Consider the following 23,169-nt stretch of genomic DNA (forward strand, 5'->3'; position numbering starts at 1 on the left):
TGTCGTCATCCTGGATTCACTTGACGAAGAGGAATAGACCATAATAACGCTCATATGTTTGACCGTGAGGAGAGGTCTCCAAAAGAAAGACCTGGAAACGCTAGTGTGGACTTGTTTTCTCATGAAGTATTTTTTCTACATACAGACTTTGCCGTATGCTCAGTGGAGACGTCATCTTAGATTTCCAATTTGCAGAAACGTTTTGGTTGAATTGCACCTCACGACCCTGAGGAGGGCTCTTGTCGGCCTGAGCCCCCGTGCAGCACTCGTGTTATTTCGTGTATCCTTGGCTGTATTTTGATCATCCGGTTCCTGTGTTGCATTTTCCCATTTTTCTCCCTCTGTCGGGCTCCTTTGTCATAATCCAAAGGCAAGATTAAAAGCCAGCCAGCACTTCTGTGCTGCGCAGACAACAAGCCGGCCTTGATCCCTCCATATGAAACATGATGTAAGGTGGCTGCCAATGTAGAGGTTGGATGGGGTAAACATTTTACCCCTGAAACGCATCGCTGAGGACAGAGAGCAATATCCCAATAACACACCTCATTACCTCCGCCCTCTCTGTGGTTTGTGTCATGCATAAGGCTGGACTTGGCAGTTGGAAACTGCTATCATTGTTGTGTTGGCAGTGTGAAGGCACACGCTGATCCCTCTGAGCCGGATGATAAAAATCTGTCACAGTCCCCTGCATGGAGGAGCCCATTGTTTTGGGGATTAGGGGGGGGATTAAGGGCGGATGCTGGTGACCAAAGGGTTTGAGCAGTGTGACCTGTTCACTAATCATTATGAGGCAGATCCACAGCACTCAAACTCCTCAAGCCCAAGATCTCGGTGGATTATCAATTATTCCTGGCTAACTGGAGCAGAGTCAGTACTAAAAGAGGGAGGGAGTGTGGTGACAATTGGAGAAAAAGGTTTCAGGGAGCGTCCTCAAATGTCCTAAGTAAAAAAAAAATATGAATGACTCATGTGTGGTGCTCTGAGTTTGAACATATTAGTGTTCACCCCGTGTGTGTGTGTGTGTGTCATGGTTTTAAGCGTTTAATCTGATCAACATGCCGAGTTATAAAACCAAACGCCCATTGCGGCAACGCTCCTAAAGGGTCGCCGTGCTTTCATCCGTAATCTGTGTCACCGTGCGGCCAAATTGTCTCTTCAGGTGAGGCGAGGATGGGTCCTTACTGAGAAAGAAGACATCCTTTAAGCTGCGCATGACTTTGTCATTTCCCCTCAGCTCTGCGGAGCATTTTAGCATCTTTCAGCTCATTGTTTCGGTTTTCCGTCGCCATCGATGGATTGCCATCACATCAGTACAATGCACCTGTGTTGATGTGTTCCAATGATGTGCTCTACCTTTGTTTCCATCCCTCAAGGAACATTTGCTATTTGTACAGTATAACCTCCGCATAGGCATGTCTATACCTCGAATGAATAGATGAAGTAATCAGGACACAATGGCTGCCCAGTGAAACTCTCTTTTTTTTTTTTTGGGAAGTTGAAAAGCCACATCTCCTCCCTTCCCGTGTTCCCGTCAGTGTCGCCTTCTTTCCGTCTTAATGAAACCGCGGGGGGAAGGAGACACGAGACGTGACTTGGTGGTCGGCATGGCATACTCAGAGTGACCTAACGGTGTTGTTGGCATCCTTTGAGCTTCAGCGCGGCGCGTTCTCTGTCAGCGGGGTCTCGCGGGATCAAAAACACGTGGCCAAATCAAGAGCTACACCCAGCTGTTTCCGTCACGGAACGAGGTTAGCAACCGCGAGGTGCGGTACACCTCCCAACACCGTTAATACACACACAACATTTCTGTTCAGTTATGCATTTTCTTATACCCCGGAGAGGATTTGTTTCAGTACGATATTCTGCCTCAGTAACAGGGTTATATATATATATTTATATACAAAGGTAAATACACGGAGGAAAGTCGACAGGAGGAGATGCTGTGATACCCGTGGAGGTCCATCAGCAGCAGAGAAAAGGGAAAGTTAAAACATTTGCGTTGAAAAAGTTGCCTTTCTGCCTGTTGCAGTTCTAACAGGTTACCGGGCTATACGTCCATGGCTTTGCATATTTGTCGCATATTGTAGCAAAAGAATACCGCCGTGTCCTTTTCTTTCATTGCAAAAACAAATCCACAAAATCCTCCTTGGCCTCCGCCTGTCCATCCAGCTGAAGGTTTCCCATTATTCGTGTTCATTTATTAATTTACATTTTAGAAGCGCAAATGAAACTAGTTTCAATGATATTTCCAATTGCACGTCCTCAGGAGTATAGAATGCATGGCACACGATACATTTCTCACATTTTTACAAGAATTGATTCAAGGCTGTCTCTCCTCATAGCAACCCATCCTCTCTTTATGTTCACCGCCAAATACTCTTGTCACCAGTGGGAAGCTGCAAACGCCATGTCTGTCTTGGTGATGTGAAGTGACGGAGCGAAACCATCGGTGCATTTGTTCCCAGTTAAAATGGGTGATTCAACTGAATGCCAGGATAAAAAATGACACACGACCCCGCTAAGATTACATGCAACGTATGCGTGCATCTCCCTTTGAGACTGTGTTTGAAGCAAGTGACCAACGAAATGCTTCGTGATCCGTTGAAATTCACATCCGGAGGCTGAAATGCACTGTGGGAAATGTTCACCCAATGGCCAACGACCTGAGCGACATAAGCGACATTGAAGAAAACCACAGTGACGACCTAGACGACTCAGACACAGATGCGCCTGCTGCGCTTTAGTGGAAGTGTCAGCTGCAAGCCAGCGGTAAATATTTACCTGCCTGACGATGAAATATGAAATAAAAACCATTTGAGGGCTAAAGGTTCTTCCCCTTTATTTCTCTAATGTTGTGAGATTGTTGACAAATGTTGCTTTTTGTTTCTGGCTATATCCAGTTTGCAGGGCATGTGCCTTTCATTGTTTGTTGTTGCATGTTTTATTTCATGTTTCTCTCTGCGGGGACTGTGGAATAATGATTTGACTAAATGTCAAGTTTCGCAGAAAACCCTCAGGTTTTTAGGGGGTTGTTTTAAACGTCGCTTAGGTTTGAGAAAGGCTTCTTTTTAGAGGGCGCCCTTAATGAGCTTAGTAAAATAACGTGACTGTTAGAAATACTATCATTGTGCTTGTTTTATAAAACTACAGCGAAAAATACAAGAAGTGGGAAAACATGACTGGAATCAAAAAAGGCACATTACCTGAATTCATGGCGCCATAAATAACTGTCACGCCACTTTACACCTCCCGGTTGGCAATGTTATTTTATCTTCATTCGCAGGGGCCATTGTCATCACGCCTCGCTGTGATTGACACGGCCGTTAAAAAAGGTATGAAATGAGCAATGTGACACACTGAGGAGATGATTGAGATGAACAACCCCCCCCCCCCCCCCCCCCCCCCCCCCCCCCCCCCCGTGTTTTTGAAAAAGTTCAGACTTGGTCTCAAGACGCACCTTCACCCCTCAGTTCGAGGGCACAGAGTCCTCCAAGAGGTGACAGTGCGCCGTGGCTCGAACATGCAATCATGCTGTGAATCGCGTCGGCTCTGGTGGGGGGGGGGGTCATGTCCTCCGCCTTCCAGTCGCTCTGCCTCCCCGTCGCCCTCGCGGAGACCATTCCCCCTCCGACTCGTGCGAAGCTGTTAGTGTGCTAATAGCTTCAGGCCCACTCCATTATCAAGGTGCGCCAGTGTGCCTGGGGTGAGTGCGGACCCTCACTTTCTCCCCTGGTCTTCTGGGGACAGTTTGAATAAGTTGATGAGGGCTGCGGGAAAGTGCGCAGGGGTCGTGACTGCCACAGCGCAGATGTGCTGACCTGCCCGATCGCCCGCGCTGTGCATACAAACAAGATTCCAAGTTGATACAGGGACATGCAAAACCCTTTTTTCAGCGGCCTCGGTGAAATAGAGAGAGCTTTGCAGCAGTTCGCCTCCTCCACAATGTCAAAGGGAACGATTCGCAAATTTACGCGTCTCAGAAGAACGTCTGGACTCCGTCCAGCTTGTGGCGCCGCGCACGCTGTCATGACGCCCGAGTGCATTAAACTCTAATTTGAAATATCCTGCTTGGATAAAAAGAAGACGGAAGAACGTATATGGAATTGCTGAAATTACCGGGGGTGGAGGCGAGGACGGGGCCCGGGCTGCCCGTCAGAAGAGACAAAATGCAGAGATCCACGGACCTCTTGGATCTCTGGGCTTCTGTGACGCCGTGGAAACGACGAGACGGTGCGCGCATGTGCTTTCGAAGTAATTATGGTGGTTCGACAATTCCGAAATGGAGCTGTCAGGCTCCTGACCCCGTCACGGCTTCGCATTTCTTAACCAACTTGAATCCCTTTTTTCCAAAACAGAGGGGGGTGACAGTGTGATTTTTTAAATGCTTTGCCCTCGCTCATGGGGACTGTCGACAGCGGCGGATGCTTGAATTTACACACTTGAATTGAAATGAAGGGCTCACACCGTAGCTCCAGGTCTGCTTCCTTTGCGCCACCCCCTCCGTTTTCCCACATTCATATTGCTTTCTTTTAAAAAAAAAAAAAAGAAGCGTCACGCGATTCGCTTTCGATTAGTTCATGAAAATGCGTGTGATGGCTGAGACCTGTGCCGCCGTGTGTGCAATCCTCAGTGTGTCTCTCTATATCGAAACATCTCACCCGCCCACTGTAATTACACCAGGAAGACAAGTCACAGTGTGTAAGAAAAAAAAGGGTGTTGCAGTTAATCGCAAAGAAACAAGGTTGCGCATCGGCGAGCTAACGCAGTTCACGAGAGGTCTGTCACCCTAATGAGATCGAAGGTGAACAATACCTAATCAGGTCACCTTATGAAAGGAGCTGTCTGCTATCGGTCGGCGGCACGAATGTGAAACGGCGATTTGGTTGCGGCTTCTGTAGTGCAGCTGCTCACAGGTCGTGTGTTCATTTTCAGAGGGAACTAGAAGCCGCTCCCTATCACACTGTCAACTCAACGTCTTTGTCCTGGTGTCAAGCAGAGTGTGACCTGTGCGATTTTTGTGGTTATCCGCGTAAACGCGCGGCCCTCAAAATGTCACTTGCTCTTCGAAGAGAAGATCCGTCAGGCTCTTTGTTTGTTTTTCCCAATTTTCGCCTTTGCGTTGTTGGTATTTATCTAAACTACCTTCTTGGCCAATGGTGAACGCTGCCTCTCTATTTTACATCAGTATTTGTTACAGTGACGAATGATTGCGGTCCAAAGACCGAATTCAGACGCCGCGCTCGTCCCCGAATGTAATATTGTGTATATTGAAAAGCTGTAGCTGGGCTTTACTGAGTTTAAAGTGGTGATAAATCCCGAGCTGGTGCCACTGACAAATGTTGTCTCGAGCCCATAAAACAATCCAAATATGATTATGTCATTGGCTGTGAGTAATATGGCTTATGCAGTGCCCATCGCAGTTTTGCAGCAATCAGTAATGCGAACAAAGTATTGGAAGTTTTCGGAACAAATCCATTCGCCGCGCAAGAGCTGACACCAAACACATAATTCACAGCGGAGGCGCGCAGCGCTGCGACGTGCTAGATGTTTTTAAATAACCGGACGGCTGAATGACACTAATAACCAAATAAAAAGCTGACTGTTATCTTGAGTTATGTTTAAGGATGGGGCTCGTGCACCTGCGCTATTACGTCGAGGGCTCCGTGTCATCAATCCTGCCTATAGCACTAAATCCTGGCCAGGATCTATGAACCTCTATTGGTATTGGATTCCCGGACAGCCATGAGACCCTCAGTCAAAGCTTTAAAGCATCATCTTTGTCTTAATCCACTGATCGATAGGGCTGACGGGTTGAAATAACACAATAAAGTAGATTTAGTGGTCTTGCGGCGTGGGGACATTTCATACTCCAGATTAAAGACGGGTGCTTTTGTGCTCCTGTGAGGAGGAGTAAAACACCGCCCGCTATCCAGAGCATCCTGATTGAGTCCATTTTTTCTTTAAAATGCAGCGTCTTCTTTGTCATGTTATTCATAAAAATGTAACTGTTGTGCTCATTTATTTAAATGTTATAACGCTTTGATTATACTGTTGTTATATGAAGTCGGAATATATATTTTTGAAGTTAATGTACATTTCCAGGTTCCCCCTTTTTGGGACGAATAAAGGAATATATTAAAGTGGTTGGAATTTTAGTTAAAGCTTCAAAAATGTGCTTCTTTTTGCAAAGCAATTAACCACACAAGTCCTGAAAAGCACTATCGTGACACGTCCAAGATGGGATAATGGGATCCACCGCCATCTGATTTTTGCGTTAATGTTTTCCCATTCATCCCGTGCAATACGTTTGCTGGACAGGTGTTCCATCATGTCTTGCCACGTGGTACATTTGCATTACAAATGCGTTTAGGAGGGTCATTTTTTTTTTAAAGGGACAATGCTAATCAATGAGGCCTATTTCGTATGATTTACAATTATGCACTCATGTTGATTAATGTCAATATCTATATATTTTTTTTAAATTTAGAATAAGATTTCACGGGAATACTTTTTTGTGAAGGAATCGGTCCAGTGGCAAGGCAGTAAGGAATGTCGCTCACCCAAATTAGAAATGAAATGGGTGATAATGTAAAGGTAGGGCCCTGTTTTATGTGCAAGGCTAAGGATGGAAAACTGGGCCAACCACTGGGGCGTCTGGGTCGCCCAAGTGTCCATCTGGTGTGAAGGTTGCCCACGCCGTGGCTCTCACAGTGACAGCAGTGGTGTGCTCTCCTTTTTTCATACAGTACCACTGCAGGAAATGCGGATGATCAGTGTTATCGCACATGATGTCTCGATTTTGTTATTTATTTTGCCCTGATGTCGTTTCTGACAGTCGGTCCCATATCGCTGCCGTGCCCCTCTATGACCATCTAGCTCTGGACTGTCAAACGTTATCCCAGCATATTGGTTCCCTGAAGGAAAAAGAAAGCATTTTTTAGAATATCACCTCAATACTCAATGTAAGGCAAAATGCCAATAGCAATGTCCATGGCAGCTCGTGTTTACTGACTTGGTTTAGCCTGCTAACTATTGTTAATTAGCAGAAAAATATAAAACATAACCGCACGTTTTCGAGCTCTCCCAGACGACCCTGCAATCTCGAGAAAAGTTGATAAATTGTGTCATCATCTGTCAGATCTGCCGTTTGTTTCGTCGAGATAATGAGGTGTCATCTGTTAATGTCAACACTGACAGATTTGGGAATGTCAGTATCGGTTCGACAGACCGATACTGACATTACCAAACCCATGCCTGCAGTGTAGCTATAGATTTTGAAAGCACAAGTGTTGGCATCACACTATTCTAACCCACAACATGTGCAATACAAAAGACGCTTCACGTCGCAGCTTTAAATCTTCTTGCCACGTTGTGACGCAAAACCTCCTTGGAGCATGTTGGATTTGACCTTAACACTCCATGGAAAGTCAAAAGGCTTTGCGACTTTTAAACTGATATTCCGTCCTATTCCCCCGCAATCCCACACACAACAGTGCGAGTGTCACACGCACCCAACAAAGCCTTTCCTCAGCGACGAGAGAGCCAAAGAGAGGAGGTAATCTGCTGCTATTAGCAACAAGCTGTCTGCCGTCTATGCCTGCGTTGATCAATCCGACGGACATTCCAGGTGACATTAGTTTGACACATAATTCCACATAGATGTAAGTGGCGCTCATTAAAACAGATTGCCACCGGAACCCAAGACGGGGGTTTTTTTCCCCCCTTTCCCAACATAAATCACACAGTATGATAAGCTGCCACAGCTGATGAAGGAGCGTTTAAATGTACAGCGAGGCGTCACGCTAAAAGTTGACTTCGGAGGTTGGGGAACTTACTCCATCGGGATGCTTCCCCTGGGGGGGGGGCAGTAAGAAGGCGGACCGCCGAGCGCTCGCCCCGTGAAGCTTATTGTTAGTCTAATGAACAGACAGGATTTGATTAAAGCATTTCAAACATCATTTGGCCCGCGATGCGGCGCCGAGAGGCTCCCCCCGCCGAGCGCACACAACGCCCTGATGATCTGCGGCGGGAGGCCCTCTCACTCGCGCTCAAAAGGTGAGGCCACAAATCACTGCAATGCGTTCAGCAGGGGCCCCCGTCGCCGGCTCCTGCTTCCCGCTTTCCTTCCCTTTGCCACTCACGACGCTCGTCGTTAAAAATGCATTAGGCGCCGTTTGATTTCGCCCCCTCGACGATGTCACCCCCTGATGGTCGACTGTGCTGGAAAAGGCGGCTTCCGGGGGGCCGGAGGGGATTTGACGGAGCTCCTCGCGTGTGCCGAGGTCCTCCTCGCCGCTTTGGTGCGTGTGCGTCAGATCACAGTGTCACAGACTCGCTCCGAGGTTGGAACGTGTCGCACGAGTGTCTGACCAAAGGCCGCGTGATTAACTGCTGTTAGTGCTCCTGCGCTGGGTTGTATGCGTTGTGAAAATGCACACATGACAAATTAATATCAGATCTACAGCAACAATGGTGTACTAAGAGCAGAAGCAAGTACGTCATCCGACTAATGTAATTAACAAGGGTGAGGTGAGGTGAGTACTTTAAGAATAACCATACAGTAGTTTGGGGGAAAAATATTGTTTTACTGCTCCAGAACACTGTCAATTAAATAAATATAAACTATTATAACTATTTCCTAGTATGGGATTATAGCAGTCTGGTTACAAACAAGTAACCGGTTGATTTTTTAATGCATCATTCTCCGACAGCAAACTGCTGAAACCCCCTTAATGGCTTTTTCGTTCACGCCGCCTTAAATAAAAAATATTGGATTGATCTTATGTTGAATTTGAGTGAAATGTCAATCTGTGATACCAATGAAATCCCCAGTAAGGCTTTGAGGTCGACTGCTGTTTTTAACAAGTAAAAGAATAAACTCCACTATCAGTATTCAATGATTTATAACCTAAAATGTTTAATAACAATAGACTTGAATGTTGGAATGTTGCAAAATGTACTTTTAACGTCTTCGGGATAAGCCGTATGGCACGATGAGTAAACGTACTCATTGCTGATATATAGCTCCACTGTCAAGCTTCTGTGATGTTTTATTGCACACTCTCTCCCACTCACAGAGAGGCACTGATTCAAGTTGACAGAAGATAGACGTGAAAAAATTGCCCCCTGCGAGTCGCAGGTTGTGTTATTGCTGTGACGCCCCTCGCACTCGTGCTGCTGTCCAAACAAAAACTCAAATTACTTTTTGGTCCCTCACAATTCAACCTCTTAAGCACAACACACACACACACAGGTAACTCACTGATTCGCATGCGCACCAGCTTTCCCACGAAGGTGAATGTGTGCTATTTACCATATATAACTCCATGTTGGTCCAAAGAAAATGCAAATAGGCCTGTAAACATACACACACCTTGTTGATGAATGCATAGGTGAATATGAATGGCCGCGATGACGCAAGAATGCTTAGGTTGAAGTATAATTTTGTACAGTAATTTTATTCTGAGAAGCTGAATCCCCCCCCCACACTATATAATTTCTTCAAGGCTCAGCATTTAGCAGGGCCTAATCCTCTCTGCTGATGCTTTTAGGCGCACATACTGTACAGTAATTGTATAAAAAGGAGTAAAAGTGGTGTTCCGGGCACTTTGATAATCACGCGTTCTTTGCCAAGAGCACCACCAAAGGTAGTGTGGGGAAAAGTGAGGTGGGGGGGGGGGGAGAGAAGAAGGAGAGGAGCCAAAAAAATCTTGACACAGGAGAATCAGCTGTCTGCTGGACCGGTGAGCCGGGTCAGGCTGATAGGAGTTTGGCCGGCACGGTCAGTGCACCCCGGCTCAGTCCTGTCCTGCGCAGCTCCGGTGCTGTGTCCCCGGCCATAATGGGATCTGACAGGATGCAAATTAGCTTTTAAAAGAGCCGGTGAAAGCCGGTCATTTTTCCCATTTAGTGGTCCGGTGTATTTTTGCGAGGTCCCCAGCTGTCACCCTGCATCCCCGCCTCTCCGCAGATCCGAAGGGGCCCCTCGGCGTACAGCAGCAAAACCTCGATTGCTAATGTCTTACAGGGTGGGGGGATGCATTTCACGTGGTTTATGTCTTATTCTTCAGCCATTCGGGGTTTGGGTTATGTCTTTTTCTACTCAATTGAGTAGAGAGCAGCATATTGATTCCCAACCTCTTTTGTATGATACGCCTTAAACTACAGTAAGTTCTTTTGAAATGATCACAGACTGGATTCTATTGTACACTATTCATTTTATGAAAGTGTATATTACTTTTAAACAATACTTAATTCCATACATCCATGTATCAGTTAGTTGTAGCTACAAGCTAGCTAACTGGTTACTTTTTTTTTTTTAATATTGTTTATCCTTTAAGCCAACAATTTGAACTCTTTTTCAATGATATACTATTTCAAATATTTATTTATCTATTACATTTCTCTCCCAACCATTTACTTTTGGCTGAGTATTTTCAAAATTGCTCCATTCGTTCTCACAGCTTTATCTGTTCATGTGCAACTTTTGGCAAACTGCTTTTAACCATTACATTTTCAAAATGTTACTTATTAATTCATCTATTTCAACTTTGTATCCTTTACTTTTAACAGTCTTTCTCAACATGTAAACATTTTAATTATTACATGCAATTTATTCCTTTATCCTTTTCGCTAAAAATTTCACCAGCTTACCCATTAATTAAAATTTGTATTTATTACTTTATCTTTTGACTTATAAATATTTTTCCAACTATTATATATCCTCACTCGCTTACTAATATGAGACTTTTCAGTCGCAATATGTTAAGAAGTGACTCATTTATTTGGCCTTTCACTTTTCTTCTTAACACAAATGCGGCTGATATATATTTCTTGCTAAATAAAAACAAATCTTAGTCAGGTTTGTTGAGTTTGGCTAAGATACCTTGAGCTGAGCATGTATTAGCATGTACACTTGTACCCAGTGAGCCTTGGTTGTGATGTTCTGGCATGCAGAACTTTGTTGTGGAATTGAACGATTTGTTCCCGTCTTATTTAGAGAACAATTTATATTAGCTCTTGACTTTTACTGAAGGTTGCAGTTAGCAAATAACCTCAGCATAACACATTCTTAGGATTATGTTTATGCCCCTTAACTGTGTTACAGTAAAACTATCGGGAGCAAATAAGCCCCTGTACTGTATGGTCAGAACAGTACGCGGCGCAGTCACCTCACCCAGATGCTCCCAGTGCTGCTCGGCAGCACCGGTGCAGCATTAATGAGCAACGATAATGACTAAAGGCAGTTAGTTAGAGTTAAATGGAGCTTGAACGCCCAGCTGACAACGAACCATCAGCCGCAGAGAGGCTGATCACGGGGAGTAAAGACGGAGCTCAGACCTGCAGCTCAGGGGTTTAACCTGCGACTTCACGTGTCAAACTCCACGCAGCGGCAAGGCGCTCAGTGAAGCAAAAGGTGAGGACTGCGCCACTGCCGGATTTATACACCGTGTCAGTGTGTTAGGCCTAGTTTCATACGCATTTGTGAGTATTCTAACCATGAACAGTATATTTGGTTTAACGTTTAAAGAAAAGTTTCAAGATGAATATAATGTTCAGTATTTGCAAAGACAAGTTGTGACCTTAGAATAAGATTTGATCTACCTTTATCGATATATATATATTTTTAAATTAGTTATCCACTCAACACTATTCTTTGTGAAGCTGATGACATTTTGTATGGGATTATCTTTTAGATTCATGCATTGATAACCATTTAATATGTAAAGAGTCTATCAGTGCAGCACCAGCATGCATTTAGAGTAGTGTCTTCTTTTGACCTGCGTACCTACATATAGTGCACATACAGTAACCACCTAATTGCTGTATATACAACTTATTACTTATTAAACATCTTTATAGCACCATTTTTATTCCGTATTATTGCGCTATTTGATCCCTTTTTGTTGTTCATTGCTTGTCATGTAAGTTTGTAATGGCCTCTCTTAACTGTGTGTATGTACATAGAGCGATGGAAAACCGATATCAAACTGTGCGTGTGCGTGCGTTTGTACACAATGCACTGTAAGTACAATATTCACTCCTCTTTTAGCTCATTTTTTGTCTCCACCAACTCACTGGCATTGTCTGTGCATTAGTTGCTGGGCCGGTAGAATCGACACTTTTCATTTTTCCTCTGAAAACACCTGTCTGGTGGTGTGGCCGAAAGCTGTGAGGGCAAAGCACAACAGTCATTATTCAAGATGTGGGCTGGGAAACCAAAACAGTGACCCGAAAGACACTGAAACACTTCTTGTACCTGACAGGAAGTGCAGAGTGGCGTTTGACTTTCACAACAAGAGACCCCGTATCGCATACACGTAGATATTTGGTCCATTATTAATATAAACATATTAATTATAACATTAAAAAGATCTGATATGAGTATTAATGTTGGTGTAAATAATATTGATTCTCAAAAAGTGCAAAATAAAAAAGGGTGGAACCTCCATCACCTTCTGTTAGAGGAAAAGAAAATGATGGATAAACCCAGTCCAGAGAGCACACGTGGTGTCGGCAGCATGTCACCCGCTGAGGCGATGTTTTGTCTCTCGTTGCCTCACCTTGACAGATTATTGGCCGCGGTGAGAGAAAAAACCCGGAGCGTTTCATACTTTGAAAATATTGGCAGGGAACGGCATCCTTGTGAGGCGAGAAGCTGAGCTGGTCATATTGTGTATCGACCCGCCCCGCCGCCGCCGCCACCGCCGCGATGGCGGCACTTAATTAGATTTATATTGTAAACAAAGGTTTCGCGGTGTGAAATCTGAATTAGCAGGTAAGTGTTATCCATCAAAGCAAATAATAATATTTTGTGCAGTGTGATGCAGTATTGGTATTTCAGAGATTTATCTGAGCCATAAATGGAGGGAGAATCTTCCACCCTCGGTGTCGCAGGGGAATCTCTGCCGCCGCTTGTTTGAGGAGATTCCATTCTTATTCCCAAACGTGGATTGTAAAAATGTAACAAGTAATTGATTGCATTATTAAAAAAATGTGTGGGGGAATAGAAGCAGGTTTTTTCATTCCATAATTTTTCACATTAATTATATTTACATTGTTTTAAAAAGGCAGCAATTTACTAGAAATGTGCAGATTGTCTAAAACATACCTGGAGGATCGTTCCACACAGTCTTCTTCTTCTTCTTCTATGGATATTAATTTAATACTTTTAAGCCTCCTCTTGCTGCTCCGCCACTGTTTATTCTTGGTAGTCTTTGGTTTACGACCACAAACCTTTACTTTTAAAAACCACGGACTGAAAAATACTGAAAAATACAAAATCTACCTCCATGGAGTGTAATCATTTAATCTCATCTGGTTTAATAAAGTATACGTGTAGTATATGTCTGTTTGAATTTGCTGTTTTCAAGCAACGTTGAAAACAAAGCTGTTATGAGCCCCACTCGGCTACAGAGCCTTTAGTAGCGCAGTAGTTATCATTTCAAGTGTTTTTCCGCGGAGTGAACTCAACAGCCCTTGAAAACTGTATTGGAAAACCACACGACGGCATTCATCATCGTACAAAGGAATCCTGCGGAATGCATAATTGCATACTTATGCGGATTAATGCCTCCGACAAACATTTTCTTTCATATTGTGCCCTGAAAGGAAGTCATCTAAACCCCATCAGAGGGAAAAATATGAGTTCACGGTTTAAGCCCTGATTACACACGGTGGAATTTATACAGTGGATATCCGTAACAACCTCCATCTTTCTTTAAATTTCTTCTCCGGTGGTTTTTTCCAATTTTCCCTTTGTGTTCTTTTTTTTTTTTTTTTTTTAATAATTCCATTTTTGCTTCAGGAAACACGGCAAAGGCTCATCGGACCTGATTTGACTTACCGCTCATGTTCTATTTTCTGGACCTCTTGCAGAGGAATTTTGTACAATAAAGTTTTTCTTTTCTACACCGTAGAGCATGAGAATACCGAGTTATGATATATCTTAAGTTATACTAATTTGAGCCCGCCCCCCCGGCACTTACTGTCCTTGAAGCACGTTATGCCCCCAAAACATTCACAGGGTGGACTGCTGTTTTCGGAATGAGACCACATCAAGTTACTTCCGTTCAGGAAGTTAAAATTATAAGAACTTTAACTGTTAATTGATGCATTATAAAAAGGGAAAATTGGTGTAGTTTAATTTCAGGCGATATATAGGATAAAATATATTAAAGCCCCTCAACAAAGTACATTCATAACACTTTTGTAAAACCATATTTTACCACCTGGTTGAGACGTCCATTAATGTAAAGATGATATCATTGACAATTTGTGGCAAGGAAGTACCCGTAAGTACAATATTATTCCACTGTAAATTTTTTTCGCATTGTGTTTATATCGCCCCGCATACGGCCCAATATTTCTTTTCTGGATCTTAGGTTTTGAAAGAGTTTATGGGCAGTTTTGTACGTTAGCAAGTGTTTTCGAGTCTGTTCGTCGTGCAGCTTTCAGAGCTAGTCGGGACTAAAAGTGTTTAGTTGGCCCGGTTGAACTCGCAAGGAGTTTTCCTTTCAAGCCGGGTGCGACGCGGCTCGCTGCCACGCAGGAAATGAATTTGGGGCGACTGAAAACGAGTTCTCTTTATTGTCCCCCGATAATTTCAAAGCAGAAATGAATCGGGGAGTAAAAAATCCGTCAAACAGCCGAGAATCCCCGACTGTCGCCGATGATGAACTCAAAGGAGACGTGTTGAAAAATGCCAACTGTCAGAGGAAGTGATTCTGACAGCCTCGCAAAAGCCTGACGGGAGTGAGCGAGTAGTCTGTGACTGGCAGACGGGCAGCGCGAACGTGTTCTTTTTAACGTATTAAACGCATTTCATGTTTCGCTTACACACGAGAGAAAGACTGCGGCGACGGGGAACTCGCTTCACCACGCGTCAAACGGATGCTCGGGGGAAACTTCTCCAACTGGACGAGTGTCCCGTCTCCAAGAGTTCTCCCTCTACAAACGCGTTTGAAAACTGCCGTTGTCTTGTAAATCAGGGTCGTCCTACATTCGGGCGCAGTATAACAATTTCGGGATGTTTTCAGTCACACTGATCATGTTGATTCAGTGACGAATTCAAGGAAAGAAAATTGGGCAGGATGATAGTTGTGGACCTTGTCCGCCATAATGGGGCTGGTTCAGACTTAGATAAAGGCGTAACGGTTCTCAAATTGTTTGTGGTTTGGTTGAAAGCCACAAAAAAAGAGGATGCACTGCTCGAAAAACAGTTTCGCCTTTTTTGTTATTTAAAAATGAGAAATGCAGGATTCGGACGTTGCTCGCGCTCACATCGATAAGTAAAAGCTGCATATTAAATCAATTTAATAGAGTCAAATGTAAGCAGGTGGTCGAGGTGGTCGAAAGTGCCACTGTTGCTTCAAATTGACAACTCAACCATTTGGTTCACGCCAAAAGAACTAAGAAATTCAAGAGGAGAGAGGAAAAAAAACAACAACTCTCCTTTGCTCCTCTCTAAAGAAAAAAACAACAACCCCAAAATGGATCAATGTGTAATTCTTTTCCAGCAACCTCCTGCTTCAAAGTTATGCACTTACTGGCGCCTGTCATCCTCCCAGGACAAGCACCTGTTAGCCACTGGAGCAGCCACAGAAAAACCTTGATTGAATCGATCTCGAGATGATTGAATGGCCTTGTTGCCCCCCCCCCCCCCCCCCACCCACACACACACACACACACACACATTTTCCCCACGGGTCATAAAACACCGAGTTGATCACCTGCGGAAAGTAAGAAGGAAACATCCATTCATCGCCACTTGTTTCCGCGACGGACCGTTCATTTCAAAGTAAGACCCGGAATGCGACAAACTGACATTTCTTGATGGGATGACTTCGACGGGCACCAGGACCGTCTGAATTTGCAGGGAGGGACATTTCTTTTCATGTATTTAATTTATTCTTAAAATATTTCATGATTAAAAAAATGGATGTAAATGACTCTAATACTTCTGCGACGCGTCCTCCGCTTCCTCTTTCTCTCTCTCGTCATGTCTCTCCCTCTCCGTGTCGTCTTCCTCGGCGCTGGAGAGAGAGAGAGGCCAGATTTTGTGCGAACCAACACAAAAGCACAAAAATAAATTAAGAGATCAAAAACCCATAGAGAGGAAATGAGTCAGTATTCCACACCGTGTACAATACAATATCATAGCAAATTAGCAGATTTCAATGGCTTCCACTGACTACCATAGATTTACAACGTTCAGTTGGCTGCAGATCAGTCCTCAATAAATTGTGTCGCTTTCCCTTTTTTGTTTTTTCTTCTTCTTCTTCTTCTTCTTCTTCTTCTTCTTCTTCTTCTTCTTCTTTCCATGAATGGTTTGGGATAGACAGTGACTCGTCGATGGCCATGAAAAGAAAGCGGCTACTGAGGTGTGAACCGAAAAAACCCGGGGACTACGAGCCAGCAGTGACGGGAACAACAGCGTTTGTTCACAACCTACTAAACCGCCATTGCGACCACAATTTTTAAGTCCAATAAGCTTCTCTACAAAGGTACAACATATAAAACTGTTAAATATATAACTTTTTTCGGGCCTTTCAAAATACATTTAATGACAATTCTTCACGTTCCTCCGCAGACTCCACAGCATTTATACTCTCTGCAGATATCCATCATTTCTCTGATATGATTTTGCGCGTCTCGCCCGCGACCAACCCGACAATTCCTTTCCTGCAAGCTGTCCCAAACCGTAGCTACTGAAAAATGCAAATCAGATAAATTTTTTTTGTTTGTTTTTTTTGTTTTTTTTTACTCGATACACAGTTATACGTATGTAGTAACTATATCTCCGGTTCCAAAATACAGTGGTGGGCTTAGTCTGAGAAAAAAACCAAAACAAAACCAAAAAAAAAGTCTGTAAGGTTTTAAAAGTACTCCTTTGATTTTGCACGGTCCATGCGCCACCGAACGAGCGCAGGGCTTGTCCCCCTGTGCACCGTGTGTCCTCTGTGGGGGGGGGGGGGGGGGGGGGGGGGGGGGGGGGCAGTCATCGGTCGGTGGCGACACAAGCAAGCGAGTTCACGGAGTCTCTCCCTGTGTCTCCGCCAGACGGGCCGCTCCGCCCTAATGGTCGTAGTTGTTGTTTTGCTCTTTGGTCTATAAAAATATGAGAGGTTTTACTCCAGCAGAAGGCCTATTCACAGCAGGGAGCGCTCAGTTCGTCGTCTTTTTCCTTTTTTTTTCACGGCCCCGCGAGTCGGTGTGAGAAGCGACAGGGTCCGGTCGGCAATGATCCCGTCTGCGAGCGATTCGGGGACGTCCCCCTTGCTTCGGAGCAGGCAGTCGCTCCGAACGGAGGCAACATTTTCCCGATGAGGCAAAAAAACGTTCGCTGGATTTTATTTTATTTTTTTTTTTTTAAACGGTGTCCGTTTTCTTCCGTGGCACGAGCGCCCGCCGCTATTTTCTCACAGAGCAGGCAGATAGGAGTGGAGAGGAGGCGGACGCAACGCGTTGACCCCGACGACAGATAGCAGGAGGGAGCAGTCGCAAACCCGGAGAAGCCTTGTCACAGGAGAGAGGAGCTGTTGTACAGGGACTAGTTTTGTCCAGTGTCCAGGGGGAGAGCTCGCTCCCTCAAACAGTCGCTCCCTGGTGGCCCCCCCCCCGCCTCTTGCTGTGTTATGAGACCTGTGAATCAACAAGAACAGAGCAAAATGAGAGAATTGTTTGAGCAAAGTTAAGAAGAAGAACAAGGCTCACAAGCAGCAAGAAAGCAAAGAACAAAAACGTTGAGCTAAAAAAACACCGGGGTTGTGCATCGCCGTAGGATCTCTGCAGCGTTGCTCCTCGCGACGTGCTCATTTCACGACTGTGGGGGCAATATAGTTCCAACAGTTTACTTCGACACGCAAACATTTAGGATTCCTCAGCGGGTGCGAGCGCGATGACAAAGCGAGTCTCGCGGTGCGCAGACCGATGAAACAATTAATCCACGGCACAGAGACGTATCTGGAAGGCCTCCGCGCCATCTGGCCCCCGCCAGTCACGCAGCCAAAACCTCGACAGAGGCGCCGATGCCTTCCAAGGCTGCCGCCAATCGATTCATAGCAATGAACTCGCAGTGATTTCAGTGCAAATTGCTGTGAAGGGGGGGGGGGGGGGGGGGGGGGGGGGGGCAGGTGTCGGATGGAGTACTGGCGTGTTTTTCGCGCCTCGACAGAGTCTGCTGCCGCTGGAATAATAAAACGTCTCCGCGAACTCGGGGGGGGGGGGGGTTTCGCCCGAGATAGTGTCGTGGTTTGGTCGGAGCCAAGCGCGCCCCCCACGCTTAAAAGCGTGGGGGGCGCGCGTGACTGTGCAAACCGCCCGACTGCGGCAGCTGCCCGAGCAGGTGTTTGACCCGATACCCCCTGGCGGCACACGTCCTGGTGACATCACGGTGGCGCCGCGCGGTCAAGCGGCCACCGATGAGAGGGGAACGGAGGGCACAATCACAGCAGAGGAACGTTGCTGTAGAGAAAACTGCTTGCGAGCGGATTTAAAATAGACGCCAAGGCCTTGTTTTATGTGAGACGCACCACATATTCTTGGCCAGTTCCTTACTCCTCGCTCTCTATATTCCTCTATCTTCTCCTGACACCCGCGCTGTGGCGGAGAAGACGGTTCCCCATAAATCTCGGGCAGGAATCTCCCATGTAAACGCAAGGGCTCCTGTTAAAGAGGGGAACAAATGTTGGATGAATATTAGTGGAATTTACCCCATGAATAAAACTCACAGGCCCTAGGTGATTGTCACCTCGGGTTTATCAGGACAAAACGGCCGAATTACTCCCATTTCATATCTTATAACGGCGGCGGGGGGGAATGACGGAGCGGCCGCCCTCATGCGGTCCCCTTCTGGTCGCGACTCGACCGCCGGCGGTGAAGGCAAAATGCTGTGAACGCTCACTGTCTTACAGGTCCACCACCTCGTCGCCGTCGCCGTTTCTCCAAGAACAGAGATGCCTTACACTTACTCTTCACCGTCGTTGTTTCTCATTCATCGCGTTTCCTGTGTTCAAGCAAACCACTGCGGAGTAGGCAATCTTGAAAATGAAAATGTCGTAGTGTGGATGGAGCTTTAGACTAGACCGGAGGTGCCGTAGTAACAGAAAGGAAAAGTCGCGTGTGCAGCCTTCTCTCGTCACGGAGCGAGGAATCAATCCACTCGAAACGTATTGATATGCACCCAGCGGCATCCCGTCGAGAGTGGGGGAAAACACTTGTTTTCCGTGGATGTTTCACGTCCTGTCTCCCCGGGCAAAGCCGAAGCACTCCCGACGCACAAACGAGAGTACACGCTGCATTTGACTTCCACACGCATCTTGCATATGTGCACCAGGGCGGAGGCGCGAGCGGCCACATCTGCTGGCGCTAAAGCAAAACCACATTCGCAATACGAACCGAGTCCCCTCTCCGGCTGGGGAGCGCGAGCGAACGCACCCAGGCATATGGCCCCGGCCTCGACATCTCCCCTCTGTGTGGCTGAACTCTCGCTGACTCCCCCCTTCAAAATGTCACAGCGTTGGACACGGCGCGGTGCCGAACGTGTGAACGGGGGCGCGCGCGGATGGATGTGACGAGTGCAAGATTGCCACATCTCAACTGTGTTTGCGGTCGATTAACGCGTGCATGACCGAATCACTACTTCCATCACTACAAAAACATCCGCTAATGGACTTGAAGCCCCGTCTGCTAATCTGTCATTGTGGAGTGACCAAACTTTAGTGTTAAGTCAAGCGCGCTTCCCATTGGACGGGAAGCGCGCGCGAGCAACACAAGCGCCTGCCGGATGAATATTCATGAGAGAACTCGTGGGTTTAGGGGAGGATCCACAGGTTAATAAAGGGAAACGGGGGAAAATCGCTCATCACATGCTGGGAAGTCGGATAACGCCCGGAGCCGGTGCCGAGATCAAAATGCACGAACATGTATGCAGAGGGCCTCCAGACACTAGGCCCCCATACCACATTAGGAGAAAGTTCAAAGCTACCCGCAGTGTTATGTCATTATCAATCCTTGTCATACTCCATTTCTTCAGAACATCAAAGCGAACACTTCTTCACTGTCTGCATTCTCCGATGTGATCAGAACTGCAATGCTCGAGAGAGGGGTGGGGGGGACGACACACGTTAGCGGTGATTCAGCCACAGCGGGGCGGGATCGGGGAGGAATAACAAAATGCCTCTTGTGTTGTTTAAGACACAAACATGATGATGCCTGGAGTGGTTTCCCCTTAACGCACTTTGATGTATAGAGTGCGTCCGTTTCATGCGACAGCGCTGCATGGCGCCGTTCGGGATCCGATGACTGCGGATGATACGGCCCTGCCGTCCTTAATGCTGTATGTGGAGGGATCAAATGTTTAGATGCGATCTCAGATGGCTTCCCCCTGCCACTAAGCGGACAATGATTGTCTATATGATGCACGGTCGGAGGATGTGGGTCCGCTGCATGAAGAGCGTCCGCCTGGACCGAACGGCAGCAGGACGGGGTCTTTTCTTTCGCAGAAGTGAATCATAACACGGGCCTTGAATGCACACAATATTGACAGGCAGGAGAGCCTGGTTTTCATAAACTCTGCCGGACTATGAGGCCGGGCATTTTTACGACTTTGGCCTCGTCCCTTTTTATTGCGCTGTACGCTAAAATTTATTACATGGCTACTCTCTGTTTCCCAATCACTTGCATTGATACCAGGCTCTGTCTGGCGCCATGTTATTATTTTTTTTTTATTACAGCAGACAGACTCCTTCCGACACAATACTCTGAAGACAATATTAAGGCATGCCAATACAACCGAGCAAAAAAACAAGCTGTAAAAGAAAGCCGGTGAGGGTTTTACTGGTATTACTGAACACATGGATTTTCTGTGGTTAAACACACGCCAGGGAATATGTGAGCTCATGGACAAAATGAGTAAGCCAAATAAAGATATCAAACAAGCAGAAGGTTGTTTAAATTGCATCTGGATTTATGTGTGCGCGCCCACGCTTCCTATTGTTTGCATATTCTGCTCTGATGTGTTTGTGGTCTAATAAAAAAAAACAACAACATACTGTTGGATGTAAAATAAAATACAAATATGCCTAATATGAGGATTATCATTATGGAAAAAATGTTACATGTACAGTACAAACAGGCTCTTAGTGAGTTGCCCTTTATTTTTGCTATCCAAAACCTAACACCAAAAATAAACTCCCTTTGAGTCTGACTACAAGAACTTCAGTCACACCTCTATTGAATTTACAGAATTTATTGAGGGAAATCGGATTTCGGGGGCTTTTTGCTGTACCTTGCTGCCTCCGAGAGGCCCCCTGGTGCTCCCGTGTTGCCTCCTGCCTTTGCGGGACCAGGGTTTTGGTGGAGTTGCTGTGGTGTCGGTGGTGTCGGTGGTGGATGGTGTCTGGCTGCCTGTCAAGGGGTCATCAATGCTCTCCATAGTGCAAGAGTGTCGAGGGGGTCTCTTGTCGCGTCATAGAGCCTGAGGGGTAGAGAGAGTCGGCGGGGACGGGGAGGGGGGAGAGGGAGAGTGGGAGGGAGGGCGGTGTGGTTATCGAGCTGAGGATATCAAAATGAGGATGCTTTTTTTTTTTTCCCCCCGCCATTCCATATTTAGACACAGTCACACCACCACCAGCATTAGTAATGTGTCTGCATGAGGCGACGTGCCTGCTTGGCTTTGTACAAAACTGAAAACAAAAATGAAAAAAAATGAATATAGAGTGTTAAATATAGAAGAGCGGGAGAAAAAAAAACAGGGACTTATTCTGCAGAGCAGCAGTGCACATGGAAGCAAACCACGTATAGAGACCTTGTATTTTTTTTTTCCACCACGAAATATAAGAATACCTCTCTGGCCGTGTCTCCCAATTCGGTGACAATTTTCACAAACCGGAAAAAACGTCGCTGTTTATCCTACAGCTCCTGCACAGAGGACATTTTGGAAACACCTTTTTTTTTTTCACAGACTCTATTGTTCCTCAGCGTTTTGCAAACGTCGCCTGCTTTTTTTTCTTGCAATCGACTCGCAGTTCTTCAAAATGGTAGCGTGCGCAGAGGCTAAGCCGGCAATCGGGTTGATGAAATCAATTACCCTGTTTGGTTGCAGCTGAAACAATAAGCAACAGCGTCGACTCGGCAAATGAATCCCACAATCACGCTGGGCTGTTGATAAGAATCTAAGCACAGGACGGGCGTTCTCATTCTCATCGTCTTCTCTTGTCCCAATACCTTTCCCAGCCTCCCAAAATGGAGGAGCGGTGCGTCCCGAGCCGAGGCTAATGTGCTGACTTGGCTCCCTCCAGGAGGAGGCTGGCAGACAGAGCTAATGGTGAGCAGCGACGGGGTCTCGTCCTTCCTTCTCCCTTTCTCTCCGGTCTGTCTGGGGCGGCCAAGCAGCTGTCTCCTTAGTGGTGATTCTGTTCAACCTACTGTTGGATTGTGCCTGGAGGGCCCAGAGGGATCAATTACCGAGGCCGGTACCGACCCAGAACCACGGTGGGGGGTGGGGGGGGGGGGCGCGCTTGGTGATGGCGTGGGTCCCATCGGGCCCGGGCTGAGATGGCTCCGCAGAGAGACGGTAGAGGACGTGATGGAGGGATAGGGTAGTGGGGGAGACCATCGGCACTCGCGTACAAAAACCCCAGTCGAAAAGAGCGTGTTCTTTTTTAATACTCGGCCGAGCACACGCTGTCGCTGGCGGATGTATAAATGCGTAAATACTTCGGAAGCTAACAGGAAGACACAGGCTGGCCAGGGGGATTTTTTCTTGTGTAAACTGCAAAGGCCATTTGTGTGAGGATGAAAACAGCCTCGAGCTCCATGTACCGAGCTCCATGTACCTTTTGTACCGTGTGTTGTACACACACGGTACAAAAGCATCACACCCTCACATACATGTGAAGTGTATAGAATACGCATATGGTCATATTGCCAAAGACCCTACTTGAGCATGTTCCATTATTTGTTCACTTGGAGAGATTCATCAGAATCCACTAGACTACCAGTATTCTTCTCCTATCGTTGAACTCTCTTCTTTCCAACCATGCCCTCTCTTCCTAACTCCCCTTTCTTACCCCCCTCTATCTTGTAATCTAATGTCCTCTCCTCAGTGAAAAAGTCCTGATTACGTTAATCACAGTCCTTCTCTCAGTGGTTGCCACTTCGGCTCAT

General features: G+C 46.1%; 1 protein-coding gene and 1 long non-coding RNA gene across 7 annotated transcripts in view; one reads left to right on the forward strand and one right to left on the reverse strand.

Moving 5' to 3' along the window:
• The window catches only part of LOC124849336, a 279,602-nt gene that overhangs the window by 134,914 nt on the left and 121,519 nt on the right, over positions 1-23,169 (forward strand). The gene's annotated exons all lie outside the window — the stretch shown is intronic.
• The window catches only part of LOC118317899 (chemokine-like protein TAFA-5), a 122,755-nt gene continuing 115,476 nt past the window's right edge, over positions 15,891-23,169 (reverse strand). For 2 of the 3 annotated variants that reach the window (XM_035647015.2, XM_035647034.2), the window contains exons 4-5: positions 21,290-21,478; positions 15,891-17,643 (exon numbers count right to left, since the gene is read on the reverse strand). In XM_035647015.2, the coding sequence (XP_035502908.1) occupies positions 21,470-21,478 (9 nt within the window). In that variant the 3' untranslated portion in view covers positions 15,891-17,643; positions 21,290-21,469. The remainder of the gene's footprint in view (positions 17,644-21,289; positions 21,479-23,169) is intronic. The other variant, XM_035647027.2, reaches the window with a different exon arrangement.

The sequence above is a fragment of the Scophthalmus maximus genome, chromosome 12, assembly GCF_022379125.1.
Source record: "Scophthalmus maximus strain ysfricsl-2021 chromosome 12, ASM2237912v1, whole genome shotgun sequence".
NCBI classification, from domain to species: Eukaryota; Metazoa; Chordata; class Actinopteri; order Pleuronectiformes; family Scophthalmidae; genus Scophthalmus; species Scophthalmus maximus.